The sequence below is a fragment of the Colossoma macropomum genome, unplaced genomic scaffold (assembly GCF_904425465.1).
Source record: "Colossoma macropomum unplaced genomic scaffold, Colossoma_macropomum, whole genome shotgun sequence".
Lineage (NCBI taxonomy): Eukaryota > Metazoa > Chordata > Actinopteri > Characiformes > Serrasalmidae > Colossoma > Colossoma macropomum.
In genome coordinates, this window is record NW_023494805.1 from 7,479,794 (window position 1) to 7,494,065 (window position 14,272).

The 14,272-nt window shown below is 39.2% G+C and overlaps 1 protein-coding gene across 1 annotated transcript in view; it reads right to left on the reverse strand.

Moving 5' to 3' along the window:
- The window catches only part of adcy1b (adenylate cyclase 1b), a 123,705-nt gene that overhangs the window by 16,788 nt on the left and 92,645 nt on the right, over positions 1 to 14,272 (reverse strand). Inside the window, 7 exon segments of the mRNA XM_036597570.1 lie at positions 714 to 803; positions 5,056 to 5,140; positions 5,483 to 5,580; positions 7,074 to 7,268; positions 12,383 to 12,472; positions 12,474 to 12,509; positions 12,511 to 12,540. Coding sequence (XP_036453463.1) covers positions 714 to 803; positions 5,056 to 5,140; positions 5,483 to 5,580; positions 7,074 to 7,268; positions 12,383 to 12,472; positions 12,474 to 12,509; positions 12,511 to 12,540 — 624 coding nt within the window.

Sequence of the window (14,272 nt, forward strand, 5' to 3'; positions counted from 1 at the left end):
ATCTAATTCTGCTGTGGAGCCACAACTGCATGTGGCTCCAGACTCCTACCCTAGCAGCTACAATGTAAGTGCTAGACCATTTAAGGTGGAACGAGCTGGACTGAAGGCCTTTCCCTATAGATTAACTGATAGCATAATTAAAGTGACTGGAATCAACCAAACATGGTTTGATTTACAATGAGTGGGAACACTGTAGGCCTTTTGAAAGTTCTAGATACATCACTGATGGTGAATAAGAGTTCTAGCCTAGAGCAGCTCAATGGCAGGACTCTTTACTGACTTCAGCTCCTGAAGTCCTAACCAATGAAAAAGCTTGATTGGCTGTGTCTACCTACATACCTCAGAGAAAAGAATCCTGATTCAGCTATTTCCTGTTTTAAGATTTTAACCCTTTTATTTCCAACCAAATCTTAACAGTGAAATAAGAGTACAATACTTGTAGAGTTTAAACACAACAGTTTGATTATTTCAAATAACAATAATAAAAAAAATAAAGCTTTTTTAGTTCTCGAAAGATCATTAGACCTTCTCTACTGATCTACTCTAGAAGTCAGAGGGTTCCCTTCTGACTTTATGACATATGTCTTTATGACGGCTGCACAGACTCATGTTCTTTTAATTTCCTGCTTATTCGATGTACTATTAAGATAATGATGATGATGATGATGATGATGATGATGATGATGATGATTATGATGGAAATGAAGGCTCACCACACAAGCTTGGGCCACAGCGTAGATTAAGAGCACTATAAGCACACACAGGACCGTTCGGATCTGTATGGTGAGGCACCCAGGAAAACACTGGGGGAGAGAGAGAGAGAGAGAGAGAGAGAGAGGAAAAAGGGAGAGAGAGAGAGAGAGTGTCAGGGAGGCAGAAAGAGAGAAAAAGATGAAAAAGAGAAAGAGTAAGAGAAGGCGAGAGACAGCAGAAAGGGAGGGAACAAGAGAGGAATAGAGAGGAAGAAAGAAAGAAAAGAGAGAAAAAAATGAGAGAGAGGGGGACAGCGAGAGAGATGGAGAGGAAGAGGGAGGCAGAAAGAGATGAAAAAGAGAAAGAGAGAGGGAGAGCGGGGAGGAAGAGGGAGGAAGAGAAAAGAGAGAGGAAAGAAAACAAGAGAGAGAGAGAGAGGAAGAGCAGGGAGGCAGAGGAGAGAGAGAGAGTGGGGAAGAAGTAAGAAAGAGAGAGAGAAAGAGAGAGAGAAAAAGAGAAAGAGAGAAAGGTAGAGAGAGAGGAAGATGAGTGGGGAGGATCAGAGAAGCAGAAAAAAGACAGGAAAGAAAGATAGAGAGAGAGAAAGAGAGAAGAATAAGAGCGGGGAGGACGAGGGAGGCAGAGGAGAAAGAGAGAGTGGGGAAGAAGAAAGAGGGAGAGAGAGAGAGAGAGAATGAGAGAGAGAGAGAGGAAGGGAGAGAGAGAGAGAGACAGAGATAAAGAGAGTGGAGAGGAAGAGAGAGGGAGAGAGAGAGAGAGAGAAGATTAGCTGAGAGAATTCAAATTCGTAAATCCACTTAGGAGAGACGTCAAATGCCAAGCAGAGAACTTAACGATAAAGACTTTATCCTGAACAAAAGAGGAAATGGAACTAAATGGGCTTTGAATTTTTTGGGAGCAGCAGGAGAGACGAGGGATTTTAACGCTATTGTGAAACATGATTTGAACAAATTGACTTTGACGGTGTGTCAGTGTTTCTCTTTTCACAGGTTTACCTTCAGCTCTGTGATGGGCAACAATTGGCTCTTACACTGTATTTACATCATTCAGAGTGCAAGGCAATGATAACTGAAGTAGTTTACGTGAAAATTGTATCGAGGATAGGCGTGACCTTCACTGCACAAAATAAATTAGGAGAGGATATATGGTGCACTAAAATATATATATACTTGAAACTGAAACCATATTTTAGATATATATCGCTGCTGTTGGAACAAAACCTTGTATCTCCATTTTTGCTGTTTTTCAGTTTTTGACATAATTTGAAAATGTCAATTTCTTGATAAATGGACCAAAATAAACGGCACAAAATGACAAAAAAGTCTGGTTCCATTGACTTACATTAAAAGTAAAGTAGGTTTTTTCCTTCTCCTGTAAAGTTACAACAGCAGAGATACAACAGCAATGATTTATATATATATAATTTTTCAGCATAATTTAAAGGTTAAGATGTAAACAAAGTCATTCAGAGTGGTTTGGTGTGAAATACTAATTGTTCACAGTGGTGGTGATAGGAACCAGACGTCTAAAAGCTCCCGCACAGTTAAAATACAGATACACTACCTGATGTCTCAGACATTGTTTTATGATACAGGATATATGTTTTAAGATGAGGTTTTTCTTAAGACATGTTTAAAAAACATTATTCATGACATTCATTGCATTGGCCCAAAATATTTTTTTTGATTTATAGTTATAATTTTACTCATACAGAGGTGTAGATTCTAGATAAAGAGATACAGGGACTCTAGATTAGTTTCACCAGATGACCTCACAGCCAGTGTAAATACAGCACATCACTTGGATGTGACTTTGTGCTTTCCAAGCCACTCACGGTCAGTTCTCAGGGGGATAAAGTGATAATTACAATTACCGGGATTCCCCGTGTATTTTTAGCCCTCAGCTCTCTCTGTTTCATTACTGGGGACTGTAAGTAGCTCACATGGACGGCCACGTGACTAATAACCTCAATGATCCTTCCAAACACTTCAGATAAAAGCTTCTTCACCAAGACTCTACACTGCTACCTCTGAATATTTCATCCAGTTTTAAAAGAAAGCTCTACTCCTTGGTTGAGAATGGATCTCTGTAACACAAAACTGTATGGGGACATTTTGGAAGGAGGTGCATTTTATGAATTTATAACTTTATAATTTAAAAAATGCAATGAAAGGGTTTAGAGCTGCCACGATTACTCAACCACAATGGAATACTTGATTAAAAAGTGGAGATTAAAATGAACTTAGTTAAATGAACTTAGTTAGTGATAAGTTTGTGGTGTCAATGATAAACAGAGTATCCCGCAGGTCATCATAAGAGTGTTTATTAGGCTGAAGATTCTCCATAAGGCTGTCCTATTAGTGCTTAAAAAAATTTGCCATTCACTGAAAGAGAGGAAACCCACACCAGCAGGATATCGCAAAAATGTATGCCGCAAATTTCATGTATATGAATTAGAATTAAACGTCCACTGTTACAAATTGTGTGTACATGGAGTGAAAGTCTATATGAAGTAAAAAGCTATTGTTTAACTAGCTCTACCCATATGGAAAAAAATATATATGGACATGTATTTGTATATATTTGAAATACATTTTAAATACATTACAATTCATGCTAAAATACAGTCCAAACACTAAAATGTATTTCAGAATACACTGCCATATTAACCGAATATATTTTAAAATGCATTTATTTTAAAATGTATGGGTAAACATTATACACAGAAATGTACTATAGAACAAATAAATGTAGGTAAATGTGTTTATCAAATACATCTGCAAATACATGAAAACAGCCAAAATATTATCTAATGCACTTTACTGTTTGGATACCTTCAGAAATGAATTTGTATTCCAGTGTCTTAATTTTAAGTATTAGCAAATGAACCTTTGAGATGGCAAAGCAAGTGTTGTAGGTATTGATACAAAAATGCAGTTTGATGATTTGATATCTCGCTTATTTGAAATATATTTTGTGTGAGTGTGTCCTACTGCATATGGACAGCGTTAATGCAAAGAACCGTCAGAACCGTTCAATCTGTTCTTGTATATTAAATTAGACCTGTAGCCTTTGTTAAAATAATATACATGCAAAAAGTTATTTGATGAAACATTTGGAACATATTTCTTTCCATATGGGTAGGTTGAACAGCTCAGCAGACAGCTAACAGGCTAATGGGCTACTCCAAAAATATTCGGTCCCGACTTTATATTAAGTGTCTGTAATAACTGTTTAGTTACTTGTGAATAACATATGCGACAACATTGTAATTACTGATGATTTAGTCACTGTTATAGAGGGATTGCAGAACTACAGCCTATGTAATTACACGTGTATCAATTTCAGTTTTGCCTCATGTAATTACACAAGTGTATCTTAATAGTTGTAACAGCTTATTCTCTCTCTTGCAATTACACAAGGGTAATAACATAAATGTGATTAGATTTGTAATCATACGTTTAACATTAATTAAACATGGTACATTACCCTCAACGCAATGTCTATATTACAACTCCATTATTACACAGTACCTACATAACGACTACACAGTAACTGTCCACTTATTTTACAGTATAACTTTAACACTGCACTACAGGACAGATCCTGTGTAGAACATATACTTGTTTAATTACATGAGGCAAAATAAGTTGATACACATGTGTAATTGCATAGGCTGTAGTTCTGTAATCCATCTGTAACACTGACTAAATCATCAGTAGTTACATTGTTGTTGCCTATGTTATTCATGTGTAACTACTCAGTTATTAGAGACACTTAATACAAAGTGGGAGCAAATATTCTTTAATGAAAAACTTACTGTAAAATGGCAACATACAGAGCAAAGAATGTGCCATTTAAATCTTGTAACATGCATCAAAAGTCCATGCTTATGTAGAGCTGACCTAAGTAGTGTTGAAGCCCATGTGTACCAGCTTAGCAATAACATACCATTGAAATTTCCTGAAATGATAGCAGCTATAAGCGGTGTTTAGGGTTCTGATAAAGTAAAAGTGCAATAAACCCTGCTGTAAAATGATTTGCTCAGCTGTGGGAAGTTCACGAAAGATTAGCAGTATTAGATATGTGTCAAAAATGTATAAAATGGCCTAAAAGTGACTTAAAAAGTGTTATATTAAATTAGCTGAGACCCTCAGATACCTTGACAATACAGGTCTAAATTCTGAAAGGAACAGAGCCTGATGAATACACATTCTATGCATTTTTTTTCAGAAAAGTATCTTGTAATCTTTGAGCTGATTGTTAGTTTGCTGTTCAAAAAAAATTGACTCAAATAATTAGCAGATCACTCAATGACAGCTCTGAAGGTGTGTGATTTACCTGTACTCTAGTAACATGAAGATACATGATACATGCTACAAGGAAACAGATGCAGAAAACCAGCAGCACCAATACTACAGTCCCCCTGAGATAAAGAGAGGAAAGCAGAAGAGGGAGAAAGAAAAGGTAGGAAGAGATTAAAAAGGAGAATTCGATAGAAAGATTTAAAAATGGTCAATTAGCAAGGATAAAGCAAGAGTGTCTCATTATCAGAATGGGGAAAACACAGTGTAACACGATTTACAATGAACAAAATCTAGCCAGGCTGAGTTAGCATCAGGTATTTTTTGTCTCCCAACTGGCTTTCATTTAGTATTAGCATTGTTAAGAATGAAAAACATCACATCTAAAATCTGAGACTGAAGGTATTAGCACAAAGGCAGAAGTTAGAAAAGAGGAAAGAAGGAGGTGAAGGCCTCATATTTACTGTGGCATGATGAGAAGATAGACAAGGCCGAACAAGGCAGCTAGGATTAGAGAGAGCACCACCGCTCCAGTGAAGTATTCATCGTGTAGGTGATGATACTAAAAAGAGAGAACAAAGACATGCTTAACCAGCCAACTGCAGTCATATTCATACAGTAACACAATCAGAAGCCACTTTCCTTCTTATTGAGAACGTTTGGTCTGGTAGAGTCTCATTGTAGAACCGAGAAAAGAGGATCTAATTGATGGTTACTGATTTGTTTTTATCCTTTATCTGTGGTGGATCCAGAAAGTCTTGGCCAACAGGGAACAACAGGGTGAGTGGGCATTTAACCAAGTACTTGTCAAACTAATGAGGCGATGCCCCACCACTTTTTTAATGGGTTCAGGCTGCTTATTCAAAAAATCTGTGTCCCTAATGCACTGAAAAAACAGCAGTTTTCATATAATTGGTCTTCATATAGTTAAGATTTAGTTACTGATTTAAGGTCTTCAACATCACAGTAGACATGTCACCCACCACACGGGAAAGCAGAGGTTTTTTCCTTCAATATGAACACTGTTACATGACTCCTCACACAACACTCACCTACCATTTAAAATCTTAAGAGCATCTGTTAAAAAAACTAGTTGTAATCTTTATACATATGTAGTTTGGTTTAGTTAGAACGCAGTCCATCCCTGTGCTCTGGGTAATAAGCAAGGCCGTTTCCAGCACTTGAAAAAAAAATAAAAGGCCACAAGTTTCTCATAATTATGATATTGTATTTTATAATTATGACTTAGTATCTCATTTAGTTATGTTGAGTTTTATAATAATGAGAAAGTTTCTCATAATTATCACCTAAGAGCTCATAATAATGACTTACTATCTAATGATAATGAGAAAATGTTCTCATTAATCTGACTGATGATGTTCAAACTGTTGCATACAACTGTGCTCAAGTATATAAAAGTAAAATGTTTTAACAAACAAGAAAACGGTGTCCTTTTTGTGTGGTGTGGCATCTAATCAGCTGTACTGACCCTGTTAAAATAATATAGTTGTGGGCAGTTTCATTTTACTGTGATATGAATTTGGTTGGATGGTTTAATAAAAAAATTAAAAGAAAAAGTTTGAAGACTTTCCTGTTTGGCATTAGAAAAAGAGAGAGGTAAGTGAGTGAAAATAGAAGTATTCCATTCCAACAGCACTTGAGGAAAATACCAACTTTCCAAAAATAATACTCGAATATAACGACAAACTTCATTTATTTAAGTGCTTCTCACTCCTAACTTCCTGTTTGATTAGATTTGTTTATTTGTTATCATTCTTTGTTCATCATTTCTAATCACTGATGCAGCTTGGGATGAAGGCCACTTGGTTTATGATAGATATAAGCTGCGTCCCAATTCGGGGCTGCGTCCCTTCGGAGGCTGCATTTGAAGGCCAATTGCATCACAGCCGCGTGACTAGACTGTTACATTTCGGCTCAGCTTTTGCGGGTCTACACAGCCTTCGAAGGACACGCCTTCACAGACCTTCAAAGGATGCAGCCCCTGAATTGGGACAAAGCCATAGTTATGATAGATATAGTGTGAAGGGGGCTCACCCTCTTCTCGCGCTCTGAGCACTTGTACATGAGTGTGAGAAAGTGCAGGTCGGCTGTGTCCGACTCCGTCTGCCGAGCCTCTATCAGACGGCTGATGTAGCGGTTGACGCGCGTGCCCGGGCTGCTCTGGGTCACGTTGGCAGCCACAGAGGTCCGGTTCCGCAACTTCTCCGGAGCTGAGCGGAGCACCCTCCTCTGTGGAACAAACAGAGAGGGAACACAAAGATGCTTTTAGACTCATAAATATCGCAGAATGACAAGTATTTACAAGGTGCATCACTTCATTAAGCAGTGCTTCTCAACACTCTGAAGCTAACGCCTGTATATTTTGACATTTTCCCTGCCTCAAAACATCTGCTCCAGCTAATCAGCTAATTAGCAAGCTCTTCCTGAGTAGAAGTGAGCTGAGAGGAATGCTAGAGCAGAGACATGTGGAGGGTAGGAGGTACCCCAGGACCAGAGTTGGGAACCACGGTGCTAATCCTTAGTTGTCCAGGCCTGCATTCGGAAAGCCACTTCCAGACGTGCCCTTTGCACTTAGCCTTATTGAATCCCTGCCTTACTGAATCCCTATCGCTGTCTTAAAGGTTGAAAAGCAGGAGCATGTTAGAGGCTGCTAGTGCAGCAAAGGGGGAGCAGACTACCCTTATACCCTTAAATACAGAAGAAACATTGGATGTCATTGGATGTCCAAACAGACATATAGTGTATGCACGAGGCAGATACAAAGTCCAGAAGGGTTTAGAGGAAGTGCATAAGAAAAAGACATAGAAGTGAGACAGGAACTTCAGGTCAGCACTCTTTAGAAAGATCATAATATCACTCACTATCATTCACAATAGGCATGCAGTGGTGTGCTTACTGTGTAATAATCTGTGGGCAGTGGCATCACTAAATGTCCACTGGGGAATATTCTGGGCCTTTAGAAAATGCCAAATGCTTAATATGTCTGTAAGTATTAATTAATTTATATTTAATAGTATTAACATGCTTGTAATATTTAAACTCTACCGTTAAGTTTTATTTGGAAACGAAAAAGGTTAAAATCTCCAAGTTGAAAATGATCTAATCATTTTTTTCCCTGTGTAATCTATATACATACAGCCAAGCGAGCTCTCCCATTGGTTAGGACTTCAGGAGATGAACTGAAGGTCTTCTGGAAGGTTCAGATATGTCACCAACTGTGAACATGAGCCGGAGTCTAACCAGGTTTCAGTTAGTTGTTATGGAAAGGAAAACAGTACTAGCTCTATACTGAGTCACTGTAAAACTGCTACATACGAGGTAAAATGTATGCTAATGTCTGTTTACAAGCTTCAAATGTCCATGCTTAATCTAAAACGGCCAAAATATTTACATGTGCACCATCAAGAGCTTAGTGCTAATATACTGTTAGACACCCCCAGATATTAGCAGTATTATAAAGATGTCTTTTAATCATATTTTAATGAAGTTAGTGAAGACCTGAAGGCCTACTTTTAACAATCACAGTTTGCAGCTAACAGTATCAAGAGCATTTGGTGAACACCATCCACCAGGACCGCAGAGCAGATGCTTGTACATGGCCAACTTGCACAAATCTTGACACCTCAGGCTTAAAAACATCAGTACAATTGCAATCCACAGAGACATTCTGAGTGAGAGTGACCCTGCACTGGCCAGCTGTCCACTGTGTGGTTGTCCTAAACTGGGCAGCAGACGACAGCTGTGTACTACATATGCATGAACACCCCCGTCCTCCCACCTCTGCTACTCAACATGAAGCAAGTCAGAGCGAGGCGGCTCAGGCGTCAGCTCCAGGCCTCGACTTTTCAGATGCAATCCTATCACAGAGTGTTTTTGTGTCTATACTGGATTGAAGTCTGGTCGCTTTGGTTAAGACCAGCAACTAAAATGTGTTTTACTAACATAAAGCTGATGAAAATGAGCGCAATGGGAATTATAATCAAGTAGAGAAGTAGTATGATATGTAAATTATCTAATGTTACTGATTAATTATATTCAATATAGTTTACACTCATTTTTGGCCAATATAAAAATTAGTGTGGAGGAAATACGTGTGGAGGTCAACTGACAACATGAGCAAGACAAGCTTTCTTTGGATTGATGGAAAATGTGCATGAATCTGCTATAGGCGGTTCTATATAGAACCTTTCTGAAAAGGGTTCTATATTGCACCCACAAGCTTGACTCCATAACAATAGAAGAATCTTTTTGGGTGCTATTTAGAGCCATTTTCAAAAAGATTCTATATAGAACCATCTACAGCACATTCTCCATCAGTCTTGAAGAACCCTTTCATGAAGCGAAGAATCCTTTAATCATGCAAAAAGTTCTTTTGAGTGTTTATGGTTCGATTTAGAACCATTTTCTTTACTAAAGAACCCTTGAAGCACCATCTTTTCTAAGAGTGTAGGGTTAGCCATGCAAACTAATGATAAGGACAGACGTGTTGTCTGTTGGACAGTATTGACGAGCACACTAGCGCCCCCTACGTTGAGTTCTGCCTTCACAAACTGCTGAATTGGATCCCCTGTCTTAATTTTGATATTTGAGGAAACAGATTTTGGCCAAAACTTGTTTTATTATTCAAAAATGGCCAAGTTACATTGGTAGGTTTTGTGTCGAATGAGTAACAGAAGCTGCCCCTTCAGATGAGCTAATAGCCAACACTAACTGGTACAACACTGGCTGCTGGACCCGTCATCTTCTATGTGAGGTGACCCTCCCCTAATGAACCTATACTCCTAGGCACATTTAGCCCAAAATTTCTTATGGTCATCCCCACACTCTCAGAAAAAAAGTATGAAACAGTCACTGGGGCAGTACCCCGGTTGTCACTGGGGTGGGACACTCAAGGGTACATCTCAGAACCTTTAGTCAGGGAACATAACTGTACCATAATCCACTGAAATTTTATTTACTCCACACACCCCGTCTCATCTCCAGGCTTTTTATTTTATTGTTCTGTCTTAAATCATTTGGTTATGAAAAGGTACAAATACGAACTTTTTACCTGGAAAAACTTGTTTAAGGTTCACAACTGGACCTTAAAACCACTGCTGTACCTTTAAGGCAACATTTATATAGTTTGTACCTTGATGAACGAAGAATGTACCTGCACAGTACCTTTATTTCTATAAGTGTAGAGGTGCATTCTTTTGCTAGATCACGCCTGGCCTCGCCGATTCTCTGCAGATTTCACGAAACACGTAGTTGAAATTTTGGAGGTGTGCACGTTGTGGCCTCTGGGAGCTATGCTTACTCGTGAACCCCTTCGCTGTGTCTCGACGCAGAGAAAACCAGCCTTTACGGTGGTAGAGATAGAGGCACGGTTGTGAAATCTTAGCTGATCAGAGAACACCAACGCTAACGGAAGCGTTTCCTTCGAAAGAGCAGACGGATCTAAATATATCAGCTTAAAGACAGAGCGTCTAAAAATAAAGGAGAACCCTACTTCCTCCACATCAGGAAGCCTCCGCAATCAATACGGAGAAAAAACATCAGAGCTTGTCTCTGAATCAGTCAGAGAGAAAAAACAATACATGCTGAAAAGGTCATCCACAGCAGCGGGAGAGAGAGAGAGAGAGAGAGAGAGAAGAGAGAGATAGAGAGAGAGAGAGAGAGAGAGAGAGAGAGAGACAGACAGGGAGAGAGGCCGGATGTGCCCTGCTGAGAGACATCGCACTGGGGAGGCAGGAGTCAGAGAAAACAGTGGATGAAGTGGAACGGTGCGAATGGAAACACATTTCTGTGATCGTGTGTGTGTGAGTGCTCATGCAGCAGACACACACACCTCACAGCAGAGCTGCCAGCTCTGAGCTCGTGGGGACTATCTAGGCCACATTACAATTTTCACACTCTTTAAACTGTAGCTTTTCTTTCATTGACCCACTGATTTATTTACTGTTGTATATCGTTAGATTACGTTGTATGTAACTGAAGTTTGGGGGGTGGAACATGCCTGAAACTCCTCCTCCTTCCAAACTAACGCCCTATAAATTCAAATCCTCACCTTCCGGTCCTGTGATGAAGTGTTCGCAATCCCCACCACCACCACATCTCTTCCCTGTTTCTCAGTCCTGCATCAGTCCTACCACAGCTCTGAGGGGGTCTGGCCTTCTGGCTACAGGCAGAAGCTGCCCAGAACTCCAGCCCAATTCTCAGAGCTTTCCCGCCTCCCTCACTCAATCTTCCCTCATACTACCACCACCATGTTGAAGGTATGATCTGAACTCACAAAATTTGAGTTAACAGGTCTTCTACAGAGAACACACTTAAATATACCTAAATATTTTTTCTGCAAATTTCAGTGCATAATTTCATTTTTAACATATTGTAAAAAAAAATGCTATAATTTTTGCACAAGCATATTTTACTTTTTACAATATGTTAAATTCGTCAAATAAACGGTAAGTGTGCATTAAACCGTGCAGAAGTGTTCTCTGGAGAGGAAGTGTTAACTTATTTTTATTTACAAAATCAACAAAACATACCATTTGACCAGGAGCACCTAAACATTTGCATGCAACTGTATATCTGTATGGTACTTTATACTCAATAGTTCCACAACTATCTCAAAAATGGGAAATGTTAGATATATTGACTAGATTTAAGATCATTTTACCTGACAAGATGTTATTTTTGCAGTGCAAGAACCACAGAATTTGGCTAGTTGTCAATACTTAGTAGCTCAGAACTGATGACAAAAACCAGCTCAACCTCAAATAAACAAACATTACTCAGTCCCAGAAGTCAGTTGCATTTTCTCCTTTTCACAAACCAAGTAATCCCAAGCACATTCAGTGATGCTGAGGTCTGGACTCTGGGGTGGTCAGTCCATTGTTTGATGTGTCCGTCTCCTTTTCTCAGTGAGGGTCTTCTTGACAGCTACACATCCTTTCAGACCCATAGCGCTGAGTCGTCTTCTCACAGTGGAAGGATGGACAGAAACACCTGTGGATGTTTTCAGATCTGAAGCAGCTTGATTTTCTCCTCTCTCTCAAAGAGGAAAGCTTTAAGTGCTGTTTATCTGATGGGGGGCAGTTTTGGTGGCCCGATAGGTCTTACATGGTTGTTAAGAGTATCATTTTCTCTGTGTTTCTCTGTATGGACTTATTTTTCTTTGACATTCCTCTTTTCTTATGCAAGTGGATTATTTTGCATCTAATCTCCTCACAAACATCTCCTGAAGTATAGATGTATTTTACTCGTATTCAATGCTTGTTTTGACTGGACGTTACATAAATGAACAATGTTCTCTGACTTTTGCACAATACTGTATGCACACATACACAGCGCTGAGGTACCTTGTCCCCATCTTCACAGTTCATGACGTTGGAGAAGGGGATCTCGGCCTTGAACATCTTGCGGCAGTGCATGAGCTGCACCAGCAGGTAGACACACGGTTTTAAACTTCATCTTTTTGGCTGGCTTTGATGTCCGAAAGGATCAGCCCAGGGAAGATCTGAGGACAGAAGAAGACATGAGCTTAAAATATTGAATCAGAATGTTTCAGTGGCGCATGGTTCTCCCTCAAAGGGGAACTTCAGCTAAACATGTTAAAAGATCTAATAATGATGAAAAACTCACAGCCAGGGCAGTTAACTAGTTTTCCAAGCTTGATTTTTCTTCCTTGTTAGCAACAGTTTGTTTTTAAAGGAATACTTTGCCTCAAAATGAGTCTTTTTCTCACAATTAATGAACTCTGGAAGACATTTTTCCAAAAAAATGGGCCCGATTTGCTTTCATTTACTGTTGCCATGCAAGCATCTTGAAATATTTCTTTTAAAAAGATGCTAATAAGACTTCAGAGAGCAAGCCCAGGGCAGTGCTTAAACTCCACCGCTTACTGACAAGGTTTCTGCCTCTCAGGTTTGTCTTTCGCTGCTGCTTTTCATACAGTAGAATTCACGCTAAGAGGATTAGCTTGGTCAGCCATCCATGAACGAGCTGGTCGATAAGAAAGGCTCTCTCCGCTTAGTACAGACAGGTTCTATCACACAATGTATGAGCTCTTAAGTTGAGTTAATGCAAAACTCTTAGAAGAGTTGGAGATGAGAGGCTTATGAGGGTTTCTTCTAGAAGCCTCTTCAAGTAAATGGACTGAGAGCTCAATGACAAGTTACGTAAAATGTAAGTGTGTCTCAAACTGAGTAGCTTACTAGTCACTTTTAGTGCAAGTAGTGGGTTCACACTGGGAAATAAGATGGATTGAAGTGGACTTTTAATGTCCCAATGATGTATTAGAGCAGGAGTTCTCAACCTCTCGAGATCCACCAATTTATACCTAGAAAGCATGAAGGCCTACAGGAAAAAAATAAGCGGAAAAAAATTGGGGAAATTTTCAACACAGCAATTTTTGGATGCCACAACATACCATGTGTATCACTAAACATTAAATATCAAAAGATTAGGCTTGTTTTATACCTGAAATCAGGCATAACGTTAGCAAATTAAGCTACATTTTTCACTCCCGAGTGGACGATTGGCACTTTGGGTCAGTGTTTTATGTTTCTAGAGACAAGGGGCAAAAACAGATGAAGCTGCTTGGTGCATCACTGTTGCATGACTTGAATTAATATCATTTACTGTTTGAGAACATTTTATATTTCTTTCTTATTACTAAGTCCATGTTTTTCACTGATTTTTATGACTAAGTACCATCACTGGCCCACTATGGACCACTTGCTCCTCCTCAGTATTGGCCCAAGGACCACCAGAGGGTGCTTTGTGGCCCACTTGTGATCCGCAGCCCAGTGGCTGAGAAACCCTGTACTAGAGCCATTAAAAATGAAGCATGGACCATTTACTGTTTTCATGCACATCAATGACTCAACATTAGTCTGACTAGAGGCGTTTTTCCACTGAACACTGGTTGAGTCCATTTCCCAGTGATGCTAACTGATCTGCAAGCATTATGTTTTATGACGCTGCACAATCTTTACCCCATGTGCCTAATTAATATTAGCATATCATGAACATGCACCAGCCACACACATCACTATAAATCAGAATAAAAGGCAGAAACCATTAAATAAGTAGTTCTGTTCTCTTTCCTAGTTTAATAATACTTAGTTTTAAGCTTTTTTTACCTTTCTGTGGGTGAAATCATTCAGAGCACTGGGAGACAAGAGGGATATAGATAAAAACTTGCTTTTAGTGTGATTTTGGTTTATCATGAGATAGCATGATGTATT